The following is a 14,559-nucleotide window of genomic DNA, read 5'->3' as shown; positions in this document are numbered from 1 at the left end:
CCCCCCCCCACTTATGTAAAAATATGCACTGAAAAGAAACATGACATCATCTGAAAACGTTGAAGACACTTTTAGTCAATTATAAAGTTAGGAAAGGGAAATTAGAGTGGATATAGAAGAAGGGTAAACCTGTTCTCTCCCTCTGTTCCCCCTCCCACCCCCTGCTTCATTTTGCTAACTCTTTGACAAACGTTTATTGTCGTTTCTGGATTTTTGTGGTAGTGGATGGGGGCATTGGGGAATATTCAGATACATGGGATTGAAAACCACGTTGTATGTGAAAATGTGTTTAAATTGTGTAACTTTTATTTAAATGCATATTAGCAGTGCAGTTTTAAGGACAGAAAACTAATTATGCTGTCGTCTTGGATTCTGGCTGTTCTATTACGTTGCTGTCTCCTGCTCAGATTTGAGAACGTAGCTTTGCCTGTGATGTTACATCCTGGCAGTTAAATCAGAAGGATTAAACACACAATTCTCAGGATAGGCAAAGCAGGTAGAATAGGAAGATGTTTCTTGTATTGAATGAATGTGAGAGAGGGACAGGGCAGAGCGAAAGGTTTTCCTGGAAGATACAAAGAATTGAACCTCTAGCAGAGGTTGAGGAATGAATTCTGGATGACGGTCCCTTCACATCTACTTAAGTAGATGCTGGATGAGAAAATGCTTTGACAGGCATGGCCAGTCCAGTGTGAATAGCTGGATAGATGATACATTAGGAGGTGAATCTTATGTGTGTATTTAGGGCTATCTTACGACGGTTTCATCTTCTGAGCACCACAAAATGGACAATTCTTGGAAAACCCCAAACCTTAAACTTATATGTATATATATATATTAATTTCTTCTAGCAGTAAGACAACTGCAACAAGTTCTTACTTTATGTATGTATGTACCTATTTATTTATTTATTTATTCGTGACAGGCAGCATTGTGCCTTGCTATCCTTTTCAGCCAGATACTTTGAAGGAAGAGATTTGCTGTTAACAAGACAAGTAGGATCAGCCTGAAAGTACAAGCACTTACCACCATTGTCTGTTGAAACCTAGAATTGCATAAGAAAGAACTGTTTCTTTCCAGAAATCATCTCTTTTTAAAAAAAAATCAGAACAGTTGTTTTTTGGTTTTGATGTTGTTTTGTTTTGTTTTCCTTTCATACAGGTGCTATAAATTTTATGTTCTAAGTCAGTTAGTCCTCCTTCCAGGTTTTTCAAAGAACAGAGTAATTTTTGCTTTATGAAGTTGAAATACTATGAAAATCAGTTTCATTTTTTCCTTGCTCTATAAAGTCCATAGCAATTTCACTTTCAATATCCATGTGTTTTTGGATCACAGTCAAACATGCATCGGTATCCCAAAGATTTTTCTAGTTTTAATAGTAGAACATGTAAATGATAGATGTATCTGCATAGATTTTATACTGCCACACAGCAACATCTCTAGGCTTACCAATCTAGATTACGATACACAAAACCATTTTATTTTAGTAATATTATAAGATGAAAGCATTGTAGAAATACGTAGTGGATGATTCAGTGTTTCTTTGGAACTTAAGAAGTGTGTTGGTTTTTGACATCACACAATGTCAAAATGCATATATATCTAGGATCTTTTTAAAGGAAAGTTTTGAAAATGGCACCTACCTTCATGTTAAGACTGAACGACTTGGTTTCATTTATTAGTGACATTTATCTGGACTATCATATCAGAGTCAAGAGTCAAAGAATAGTATTTTTAAAGGACTGCAGATTTTAATGTAATGTCATATCAGATATATATCTCTTTGAAGGAAATGACTGCATATATGAATAGATATGTCACGTACACATTTATTTTCATTATTCTATCTATATGTCTGAAGTCTGCTGTGTGAGAGACAGTATTATTTTATGATTATATCTGGGGGGAGAGGGGGCACAGGATATTGAAGGTTGCTTGACTTCTGAACCCCTTATGAAACCATTCTACAGCTACTTAAAACACAAGCACACATATGAGTATTTTTAAATTATGTGTTACATCTTATTCTATTTTTAACTTTAAAATGTGTAAGATTGTTCATGTCAATCATGTCAGATTTTTTTTTTTAATTTTAAGGGAGAAATAGATTAAAAGATAAATCTACACATTATGGGTTTAACCCTGGAGTAATCATCTTGGGCCAAGTTTCTGTTGAAGGTAATGGAAATCATGTGAATACCAACAGCAAGGTTAGCCCCCATATTTCACTACAGTCACCCAGCACAAATACATTTTGTCAAGTTAGATAAGAGCAGTGAAGAGCAGTGTCACTGGGTAGGCTTTATGTTTGTGAAATAGCTTCCTCTGGGGACAATGAAATACTGACATGCTGTTACATCCAATTAGTATTTCTGAATCCTGAAACAAAACCTTCCCAAATACCTGGTTGAAGTTTTTAGATTTTGTAAAGGCTTTAAACTCTTTTTGTTGTGAGTATCTGAAAAATGCAGGTAACCATTAACCCCAAATGCACTGTGGCCTTACTAAGTATATGGATGATACAGATAACAGTGGGTGCTATGCAGGTAAATTCACCACTTTGAAAGCCTGAGTCATGCAGTTGCCATCCTGAGCAATATGTTTGAGTTACCTTCAGGGTTACTATATCAGTACTACCTTCCATGCCACTATATCCAAGTATTCCAGAAGCATTACTAAAGGGGTATTTCAGTAATTACAGGGAGAGGAGGAAGGAGAATATAGGGGAGGTTTTGAGGGGAGAATGGCCTCCTTCAAAATCCTGATGATTGTAATTACTGTGATAAAGTTAGTTCAGAAGTAGGATTCTGTTTTCAGAAACAATCTTTCAGTATCATTCAGTCTCTGGAACAGGTATGCTGAACCCATTTGCAGGCTTCTCTCTTGCTGTGTTTCTTATATGCCTGTTGTCTGCAGATGTTCTGCTGAAATCGATGGAGCATCAGGAGGCACCTAGTACAGTACAGATAACACTAAAAATAATTTCCCACTAAAATGATTTCCTGTTTGAATCCTTTGCCTGCTCTGTATCTATCACGATTGATTTCAGCAGCATGTGAGAAGACTGAGAAGGAGCATACTGAAGTGAGAGCAAGGGTTAGGCTGGAGCAGGAGTAGTGAAAGTGATGGTGGTACTAATGACCCTCTCCAAAGAAAATGGTGACTCTCAGGTGCCAGAGATGAAACATTAAAGGAACAGAGCAGATGGCTCTCGTTGTAGAAACGTTGTAATACATGCATAGCTTATTGGGAATCGTGTAGCCACATCCTTACCTTAGAAAGTTTAATGCATGTGCAGAAAGCATTTCTCTTGGTATATGTTTGCAGATGGCACCGTGCAGCTGATGATGTTTTTAATCTGCTGTTACTCAAGCTAGGAATAGCTATTAATTAGTCACCAAATGCCAAATAGAGACAAATCGTGATAGCCAGGCAGTCGGAGGATGCCGGCAACCTCCTTTTCCATTTCGGAAGAAGAGTTTCTCCTCAGCTCGGGTGATACCCATGGCCAGGGCCGGCCGGGGCTGTGTCCCTGCTGGGCGGGCAGAGCGCGGTGCTGCCGGGGCCACCGACACTAGTGGGCAGCAAACCCCGCGGGTCTGGCCGGCGCTCCCGCAGCCCGGGCACCCGCGGGGCCCCGAGCAGGCGTCTTGCCGGCGTTTTTCTACCAGTGATCGCTGAAGTTTTCACTGGTGGACGCTGCATCTTCTTCCCCAGCCCCCGGGAAGCGGGCGTGGGTGACGATGAAGGTGTTTCTGGCGACGGCTGAAAAGTGACGTCGAATTCTAGGAGCAGTAAAAAGTAAACCCGTAAAGCCTGTTGCCGAGCTTGCAGCTCTGCACTGTGATTCCAGAGGCATCTCTTCAGTGCTGCTGCCTCCGGAAAAGTTTAGGAGTTGATTTTAGTTGTGCTTCCTCCTGAGTAAACTTTTTTGCATGTCATGTACCGATAAACTGGATTATTTCCACGTAAACATCAGGAAAAAACTTCTTTCCTGTGAGAGTGACAGAGCACTGGGACAGGCTGCCCAGAGAGGCTGTGGAGTCTCCTTCTCTGGAGACATTCAAAACCCACCTGGACACGTTCCTGTGTGATGTGCTCTGGGTGACCCTGCTCTGGCAGGGGGGTTGGACTAGATGATCTTCCGAGGTCCCTTCCAACCCCTAAGATTCTGTGGTTTTGGAAAATCCTGTGGGCTTTTGTGTAGCTCTTCCAGGAAGCTCCTCCAGCTGGTGAGCTGTGCAAGGCTCTGGTTACAGGCGCAGCTGGGCTCAGGTTGGACCTCAACTTTTGTATCTTTGCCTGCATAAGTGTCTTAACAAATATGCTGCTCTCTTAGGAATATACCTCTTTAACCTATTTAATAAACATTGAATTAAAAATCATGCAAAATGGAATAAAACTAAGCATCTTTGAGGGGTGGGAAGGGGAGAGTATCGAGGAGCAAAACAGATAGAATTCTTTCTTTTCCTCTTAAAGTTTACTCTAGTTAACAAGTTGTTTGTAGGATCAAGGTCTGTTTGAATATACCAGTCATTTACTCTTTGGTTTTAATTGGAGGATGTCATTAATCAATCTCTCAGTCTAGGGCTCTTTCAGATCCCCAGTGGGAAAGAAACTAATTCCAGCTTTCACTTGAAAGGCTAGGGAAGGCAGAAAAATAATTGTATTCAACTTAATTATTCTAAGGTGCAGTTGTTTGATTTAAAAAAAAACAAACAAACCAAAAACAACAAAAAAACCCAAACCAAACCAAAAAACACTATTTTTTTTTTTTTTTGAGTAAATGAAACTCTAAGAGTAGTAAAAATAATAAATATCCATTTAAGCAATACAGGACTGCAGATTAGACTACTTAATTATTTCAAGGTGAATGTGTAGGTGTTTGCAGTTAAATTACTTGTTTCACAATATAGTTCGAGATCTTTCACAATCCTTTTTAATCAACACTTCCTTTTCCTTTAGCCTGTTGTGAAATAAAGTAAGATGTAAATCAATATGATTTAAAATTGTTATTTTATAAAGAAATCCTGTCTTCCCAGTTTTCACCTCTCTGTCTCTTAAAAGCATTCCATCAAACGATTGGCATTTTCTAAAATAAAACAACATAAAATGGGAGGTATTTCACGAGAGCCTTTCACAGCACAATATTTTAGATCATTTAAGAACAATTCAGAGATTTCTCAGGTACTTGCTAGCACTGTGGGCTTTTCTTGCCATTGCTTTTCTTTTTATACTGCTATTTACTAACAAATTCTTGTTACCTCATAAGTATTTTCTTTTTTTTCCACTAGAGCACTGAATTACTCATCAGAAGAAGAGAAACTAGGGTATATCAATAAATACATCACCTACTCTATCTTTCATAGTGGAGTGGGCAATAAATGTTCTGATATATACTGAGGAAAGAAAGAAAGGCAAATGGATGGTCAGAAAGATGAGAGATTAACGACTCTTCCCCGCATCCCTATTAAGCTATTTTTATTTAGAAGGCAAGCAGTAAGATTTAAGAGTGAGCCAGCAATCCTATTTATAGAAAGCGATTTTTAAATGCAAAGGCTTTGAGAAAGAGAGTGACCTCCATACTAAACACCAGTCTCCCTGGAGCTTCCTAGTAATTGAGGGAGAGAGCAGCCCAGCGACCCGAGCTGAATCATTGATGTGTCTCTGCAGAAGCTTCCAGAAGGACAGATCCTGCAGGATTACAGGCCACGGGGCAGCCTGAGAACACATCTGAAAATAGCACCCAGCTACTTGTCAATTTAGCAGATACAAAGGCTCATAGAAGGAGCACCTGAGAATGTTTTTGCCTGGTTATCATTCAAAGCCTCTTCCTGCATGCCATGATATGAGCTGAAGACCAACCATCATGCTCAAGTGGCTCTTCATCTATTGTGTCAATGATACAGTTCTTTTTGATATTTTTTTATATATATATCCATACATGTGTGTAAATCTATATAGCTTGTAATGGCTTAAAAGCTACTGTGTATGGAAAATCTGGCATGTGCTTTGCTGTCCAAGAATACTGATGCTATTTTCTTCCTATTAATTAGACAGTAATCCCTTGCAGATTTATGGCTTAACATTTATATTTGTACTAGACTAAAAATTATTCTTAGTAACTTTGTTATCTAAAATAATTTGTAAATTCATTTTGTAAATCTCTCCAATGTTTTAAGAATATCAGAAGCATAATTCTTGAAAGAATCAGAAATTTTTCAATACAACTGGAATATAATTGTATTGCACTGTAGCTGCAAATAGTACCTGCATAATCTACTTGCAGCAATTCTATAGATAAGACTGTAGGGTTGCTCTGTCTATATAAATATCTGTTGGCTTGAAATCCTCCCATGTGGTTTTGCAGATGAGTGGCTTATGCTAAGCCTGCACACTAAGGGTGTTTTTCTCTCAGAATTTTAGAGTGACAGCCCTCCATGGCCCCAGAATTAAGAGAATTGATGGAAATTGTCAGGGAAAAAAGAGTTTTAAACCCTTATATGTTTTCAGCTCTGCTGTTCAGAGGCATCTCCATTATAGTGTGTTGTTGTTCAGTAGGGTTTCCTAGAGATTTAGGAGTTAGTATGGAGTTCAGATAGCAAATGTTAGTCTTTGACGTGTGGATCTTGTTTAAGCTGACAATTCAGGCTAGCTGGGATATGGAGGGATATGGAAGAACCCATACCTTGTCATTACAGTGTGTATTGGACTGCATAAATCACATAGTAGGATTTGAGTGCACCAAAACGGTAGCTGGTTTCTTTTCTTCCTGGCTGTGGAAAGGTGATGCAAAAAATGCAAACTCTGGCTTTTACTAAATTCTATTGTGTGATTATTTCTTTTTCTCTCAAAAATCATTGTAGATTTGTTTTGTTTTTACATTATTACCTTCTGAAGTCTTAAGGGTTTTCTGTTGGAATTTTGGCCCTGACTCAGGAAAATATTGTACATGCATAAGGTCAGTCTCTTGAAAACTAAAAGGTGACCATGTGACATACTGTTAGACCAGTTCTGGCATGAGCCAAGGACAGAAGTCCTTGAGAAAGTAATTTTTGTTATGAAAAGCAGATTCTTATGTCTCTTGGTGGAAAAGGTGTTATTCAAGCAAGCCAGGCTTTAGATGGACCTCAGTTTAAACAGAAAAGGGTTCCTGTGGTTCACCATCCATAAGGTCCTGCGTTCTCTGCACATGCTCCAGTTGACTCCTTTCCTCCCATTAGGTGACTTTTCTGTGGGGCAATTTAAGAGATAGTTCATGTATTGTTTCTAGATAGGTCAACCCTAGTTTGAGTTGCAACTGTAAAGCATAAAGCAAAGCATTTGCTATGTCATGATACGAAGGAGGTAATCTGGGAGACTGTCTGTGCAGTACAAGTTCTCTAGATATGTCTGCAGAGATTTAATGTAGACATTTTTTCAGCATAGTAAAGTGATTCCCAAATGTCTACAGTAATTATTTGCATTATATGAGCTCATGCTTTAGCTGTATATATTCAGGAAGCTTTTTGTTGTACCATTTTTCCTAGTTTTGTTGTGTGACTTGAAGGTTTTTCTCCTACCATGGCAATGTTTTCCAGTGTTGTGTAGGGGTTCTAGAAAACAATTTTTTATCGTAGCAAGGGAAAAGGGGAGAAGCACATAGAGTAAAGCTCATCTCACTGTAGAACTTGAGTGCTGGGTGATGCCTGCCATATTTTAATTGTCCAGTGTGGCTGGAGCTTTTTGTTCTCAGGTTTTTGTAAAGATATATTTTTAAAACTACCAAATGCATGATTAAGGGAGAAGGAGGGAAAGGGCTATGAAAAAGACCTTTAGTGGGGAGGATAAGGGAGGAAAAAAGGTGAGCTTGAAAAGGGTGGGTATCATGCATTACAAGACACAATAAGAAGATGAAGGACCCTCAAAGCGTTTAAGCCCTATGGGACATCAGGAGGACAGTCTCTGAAGACAAAGTCTGAGACACACAGCTTATGGCAGAAGGCTCCAAAGTCTTGGCTTAATTGTTTGCAGTGTGGAAGGGAAGGTTAAGCCTGTTGTCTTATGGGCCAGAACTTTGGGTGGGAAACAAAACTGCACATGGCTTTGAGACTCCCCAGTGACTCCATCTTTGCTGCTGGTCTGTGCCAGGGAGGAAACTGGTGCTCTACATGGATCCTGCTGTGCCGAGCGAGTGGCAGCTCAGGCTTCCAGCTTCTCTTGTCCTTCATCTGCTTGCATTCACCTTTTTTTCATTTGTCTGCTCATGCTGTTTTGTCTGTGACATAGGCTTGATCTGAGACCTACAGCCTTGCCTGTCTCCACCTTATTCTTAGTTATTTTTATTTATTTTGGTAACAAAAGTGTTTCTTCTGTCCCTAAAAGGTTTTTCCCTGAGGCAGCAAATGGATTTGGGGGAGTGAGGAGGATCAAGGACAGAAAGCAATCCTATGAATGTCAGCACAGCTGTAGGGTAGGATGCACGAGTCCCTTGTTTGAGTGAAGAAGGAAGGAGCTGAGCTCCTTTATTGGGCGGGAGGGAGATAATTAATCCTCAGAAAAAGAGGCTAAGCTGTCAGGCTTTCAGAGAAGCGCTGGCAGTTGTGATTTGTTGTTCAGCTGTTGGGAGCTGGGACTGCTAGGTTTGGTGCAATGGGGTCTGCTTAGCGCACGCGCCTGGACGCCCAGCCTTGCTCCTGGGGCCTTCTCCAGGTGCAGGCTCCCATGTGCGTGGCTGGGTGGAGGGGGACATCTCCAGTGCCCCAGGCTGCTGCCCCACTAGGGAGCAGCTCTTCGTCTCTACAGCAACTTGGAGAGCTGTTTGCTTAGCAAGTCCTGAGAGACACTGTACAGATATGGTAGGAACACAGCCTGGAGTAGAGAATGTGGATTTTTTTGGGGGAAAAAAGGGAAGATGAGGCTTGAGCTTTTCTGTCCTGGTCTAGAGTAAAAATCTTGTCCAGATGCCTTGCTTTCTTCACTGTTTTTTGCCTTTAGCTAGCATGTTTATGCTTGAGAAGGAGCAGTGCAGCTTTAGAGAGATGTGACTGTCCTTTTGAAGTGCTACATGCGCTCAAGCTGCTTTTGCTTCACTAGTGACAGAGCTAGAGGCCTTTTTGAATGTCTTAACCGGTGGAACACGTGAAGGAAATGCAGAGGACATGAAATGCCTGTCTGAAGCTATACCAGCTCAATGCATATGTATTATGTTCAAAAGTGGATAAAAACGATTACTGTATTTCTACCCCATCTCAAAATGCATTTTTATCAGAGAAGAGAATGCTGATTTTTAGTAATTACAAAGGAGCTAATGAGTTTTAAAACACATTTTTCCACAGCTAAATAATAATAGTCTGACTGCTACTTAATTTGAAGAAGTTCTGAGAGCTGTATCGATTAGTGCATTGTGTTTCTGCCTCAGCCATGTTCAAAGACAAAAGCCTTGTTTGACTACTATGCAATGCAGTTACTCTTCTTTCCTGCATTGTTCTACTACTTGCAAGCCCTGCTATGGACATTCATTGGAGTAACAGGATTTGGGATTAAGGTTGATTGAGTATCGTTTCCTGAGGTATATGCATTTGCCCTCATGTTTGGACAACCTTATTTAAAATAAATAACATGTATTAATTAGCTAGCAAGTGGCAAATGAAGGCCTTATGATGTGGCACAGTGCTGGTACTCTCAGGAGATTAGAGAGGAGCTGCACTTCTGATACCAGCTGGAGATGCTGCTGTTTAGCTCAGGACTGTTGCCCTCTCAGGGGGCAGGAAGAGAAGAGAGAGTTAGGGACGGGTTTGGGGGGATGGTCTTGTTGTCTTGTTTCCCAGCCTATCTCCAACAGTGGTGCAGTCTCAAGTAGCATTACCAGCTCTATGTTGCTCACCTCTCATTTTGCCATATTGCAGCTTTTGTGAGGTGATGCAAAATCTCCAGGCTTTGCTTTTGAGTTTTTGCTTGGGAATAAACAAGCAAGATATTAAAGATAAATAGTAAACCATCTCAAGATATTTTTTAAAAAATATAATTTGTAACTTTTAAATGAAATTACTTTAGCTTGTTAAGTATGTGGGCTCTGTATGTGCTGGTATATGATCTCTCTTAGAGACAGGAATGCATGCAGTATGGTGGTTCTGTCTTTATGCTAGTAACAATCTAATGTATTGCCTTTTTTTCATTTATCAGTCAGTTTTCTTATTAAATTATAACAGTGCTTTGAAGTGACGTCCTTTCTGGATTTGTCCCCCTGCAGTGGAGAGTTGCCTGTGATGCTTGTGAGCATTTTCAGGCTCTTCGTACAGATTGCATATAGCAGGGTGCCCGTATGGAGAAATCCTGGGGTAAACTGGCCTTATGCTGTAACTGGTTACCTACTTTCATTAATGTACAGTCATTCTGAGAAGCCAAAAGGATTATTAGTAATAGCTCTGTAAGAGGGATATAATAATTTTGAATTAGCTCACAGTTGAGTCCGTATGATCTGATGTCTTTAAAATGTAGGTAAGCAGCTCATCCTTTTGCTTCCTTACATAATATTGTAGGAAATTTTTTTCCAAGTCCAATCTTATCTATTGATGTTGAAGTTCATTACTTTTAAACCTTTTTAGAGTCCAGAAGAGCTACCCATTTGAAAAGCTAAACACTTATAAAGAGTAATTAAATTACATTTTTTTGAACAAAAATATGAATAAAAGACACCTCCTAAGATCCTCTTCCCCTAATATCCAGCTTCTCCCCCTCTTCCTTCCCATATAATCTTCCAGGCTTCCTTCTGTCCATACATGTCCTCCTGTCTGTTCTCCAGATACAAGTGACATTTTATTGTATGGATAAACATCAGGTGATTTTTCTGGTCTCTTCAGATTTCTGCTTTTGAAAAGTCAAATGATTTTACCAGGAAAGCTAGACAATATTATGCAGAAAGACTCCCTTAATATTTTTTGCTTTGCCATTCTGCCCCAAACTAAGAAAAGAATCCAGCTGATTTAGACTAAGAGGTTCTCCTCCCCCTCTATTCTGCATTGGTGAGGCCACATCTGGAGTATTGTGTCCAGTTCTGGGCCCCTCAGTTCAAAAAGGACAGGGAACTGCTCGAAAGAGTCCAGCGCAGAGCTACGAAGATGATTAGGGGAGTGGAACATCTCCCTTATGAGGAAAGGCTGAGGGAGCTGGGTCTCTTTAGCTTGGAGAAAAGGAGACTGAGGGGTGACCTCATCAATGTTTACAAATATGTAAGGGGTGAGTGTCAGGGGGACGGAGTTAGGCTTTTCTCGGTGATGACCAGTGATAGGACAAGGGGTAATGGGTGTAAATTGGAGCATAGGAGGTTCAAGGTGAATATCCGAAAAAATTTTTTTACTGTAAGAGTGACAGAGCACTGGAACAGACTGCCCAGGGAGGTTGTGGAGTCTCCCTCACTGGAGACATTCAAAACCCACCTGGATGAGTTCCTGTGTGATGTACTCTAGGTGACCCTGCTCTGGCAGGGGGGTTGGACTAGATGATCTCTCGAGGTCCCTTCCAGCCCCTAAGATTCTATGATTCTATGATTCTATGATTCTAATACTTTGCTGTATCCCTGAAGGTCATCTAAGCAATCTATAGTTAAAGATTCATGTGGGAGACTCCAGGGAAAATTATAAGGGATGATTATAATAGAAACACTGTGGGTTGAAATCTGACTTCATGCTCAAGTCTTCATATGGCAAACCAGGGTAGTGTAGTGTTCCTGTGGTTTTACAGCTCTACCTTAAATCTGAATGAAGTATAGCTTGCAGACCCAACTTCAACAACTACCATGCTGGAGCACTGTATGTGATCTGGGACTGGAATATTTAAACTGCTTCTTCAGCACTATGATCCTCAATCTCTGTTCTGTTTTATTGGGGGGGGAGGGGGGGAGGAGGAGAGGGGGGAAATAAAATGAATAAAATCTCTGCATGATCTTGCGTCATTAAATGTGCTGGGTGCCCAAGGTGTTTCTTCATCTGTTTCTCTAGCAGCTTTTCCCCTCAAGTGATTATGCTAATTAGTGTTTGATCAGATGATTAAATTATAATTCGATTAATCCTGTGTGCTAAATGCTCTGAATGCATTTCCATCGCCTGAATGCCTTGTGTTTAAGTGTTCCTGTTTGCAGCTTGATACGAAGCTCTTGCCTTTTCCTGTACCTAATGGATTTTTTATATTAAAAACACTACGGTTCTTTTTGACACTGTGAAACAGAGGAAAGGGCTTTTTTTGTCTTCCTGCTCAGCTGAACAGAACCAGTACTATATATGTTCTCACTAGATAACCTGAGTATTCCTGGGAATTAAAAAAGAGAGGGGAAAAAGCATTCAAGCATTTTTTCTGCTAATATACACACACCTCACATCCCATTCACAGCTTACCAAGGCAAAAAACTGGTACAGCTAAATCCTCTGTTTCCATTCTGAGTGGGATTTTCCCCAAATAATTCTCCCTTTTTCAAAGCTGAAATACATTTTGGTCCAGGACACTCTCCTCTTTGCAGAACAAATTGTTTTGTGTGTGTGTGAGAGAGAGAGAAAGAGAAGGCTGTTTTTGCTTCCGCTACCTGCTTTTCCCTCCCTTTTCATCCAGGTTTATTTTTGCATGTCATCTGTAGGAGATAATCTCCAGCAAGGGTGTAGAACAGAGAACACACTGATTTTATAACCTTGGTGCAGCTAAGAGATTAATGCTTAGCTTCAGCACTGCTTTCTTTGTCTTTGGGGTCCTGGTTTATTAGGTTATCAAATTTCATGTGACCAGGCTTTACATGTTGGAGAAAAAGAAAAACAACATCAAGAAACTTTTAAAGAAGACACGCTTTGGTTTTGAATATTAAATATAAAAAAGTGTTACACAGCTAGATGTGCTGAATTCTCTATTTTTGTGGATGTAGACATCAGTGTTTTCCTCTGTCAGATCTATTTAATAGTAGTGAGTGGCTGGAGTTCAGAGAGAGGGTGAAAAATTTAAATCCTTTTGTTTGTTTCCATTCTACAGTGCAAAAACCCCCATCGTGGCATAACCTCCCTCACTCTTCCCTCTCTCCTTCTTCTGAATTTACATCAGGGGAAGTGTGAGACAGATTGAACACAGGGTTGCCAAGACCTGTCTAGAGGGATTTTGCTTTTCAGTACCCCAGGTGTGGGAAGGTAGAGAAAGGAAATAGGGATATAAATGATGTTTTCCCTTCCCTCTCCCTCCTATTTATCTTAAAAGCTGTAAGACATTCTTAGAGCTCCTATAACATCTTATTTCACTCCTTTCAGACTGTCTAGGAAACAGTTTTACCTGTGAGGTGACTGGCATGCTACAATCTATTACCAGCTATAAAACGACATGGGGTAAATGAGTCTCCATAATTAAGGTCATGGAGGCCAAAAGTACCTTCATAGTATTGGTCTTTAAAGCACAGCTGTGTAGCAGTTACTGAATCCTGAGATCTCATCAAGCTTCTAGTTTAAGAAAATTTATTACTTGTTGATGAATTCAGCGTCATCCTTTGTCAGGGACCCTGCCCTGTGAGTTTTGGTTGCACCCTTGGCTTAGCAATTTTAGTTGGGTTAGTATCCCAGGCAGTTGTCCCAGTTGCTTACTCCCTTCAGCCAGATAGGAGGCATGTGTTTGTTCTGTAAAATTCTGTGCAGATGTAAGTAGTTGCAACCTATGGCTGTCTCCTACTGCATGGCTGGGAGGGGTTATTGCCCCTGCAGGTGACTCCAAGAGTAGTGGTTTGTGTGAGTGGTCCCATCCAGTAAGAGGCCAGGTGAATGCAAACCTCCTGTTGTAAACAGCAGCTGATATAGTTGTCTGTCTGCAGGACCACTTGCATGACTCACTCTGCTGTCTCAGTTGTGTGGGGTGGCAACCTCCATCTGGAAAGCAGTGATGACTTGCTGCAGGCAGTAATGCCTTCAACTGATTCAGATAAATAGATCTGGAAGTAGGCTTGTGTCAACATCCCCATTTTAGAGCTGAAAGAATTAGGCTAAGCTGAATTAAGGCTCTAATTCTGAATGAAAGTGCTAGCTTAGGATGCTGCTTAGCTCATTCTTTTTTAAAATTTAATTTCAGATCAATTTCCTGAGCATCCCCATGTGGATGGGTTCTCAGACTCTGCCTAGCCTTGGGTAAGCTACTTAAGCTTGTGACCTGAGGATGTTACAGCAAAATAAGCTAAAACATGTGTGGGAAGCACATTACATCTTCCATGTGAACTAGTTGTATGTCTGCCCTGTTTCTTCATAGCAAATATCTTCTGTGTGGTCCTCCAGAAGAGACAGAGGTCAACTTTGTAAAGGTGATCTTGGGACAAGGGAAGGATATACAAGCAGGAAATGGCTATGGAAGTTGAGGTATTCCAAAGTGTTCCCTTTTAAGTATTTAGTTCCCTTCCCTGTCTATGTAATAGGGACACTTTATATGCCTGCCTGTCAAATGCTCTTTTGGATGAATACAAATACTGTTAGAACTTCAAACTTCTAAATGTAGAGGAATTTATGTTCTGCAGCATGAGTACCCTTTCAAAAGTGCCATCTCTGTGTTATTGCATAGCCCTTGCTCTTTCCC

General features: G+C 40.4%; 1 protein-coding gene across 1 annotated transcript in view; it reads right to left on the bottom strand.

Moving 5' to 3' along the window:
• BACE2 (beta-site APP-cleaving enzyme 2) overlaps nucleotides 1-2,644 on the bottom strand; it is a 221,514-nt gene extending 218,870 nt beyond the window's left edge. Inside the window, exon 1 of the mRNA XM_010000448.1 lies at nucleotides 2,612-2,644. Within this exon, the coding sequence (XP_009998750.1) occupies nucleotides 2,612-2,644 (33 nt within the window). The remainder of the gene's footprint in view (nucleotides 1-2,611) is intronic.
• Nucleotides 2,645-14,559: the final 11,915 nt, after the last annotated feature.

This window comes from Chaetura pelagica, unplaced genomic scaffold, assembly GCF_000747805.2.
Source record: "Chaetura pelagica isolate M959 unplaced genomic scaffold, ChaPel_1.0 scaffold244, whole genome shotgun sequence".
NCBI classification, from domain to species: Eukaryota; Metazoa; Chordata; class Aves; order Apodiformes; family Apodidae; genus Chaetura; species Chaetura pelagica.
The sequence above is the reverse complement of the archived record's forward strand: the minus strand, read 5'-3'. Positions and strand labels throughout refer to the sequence as shown.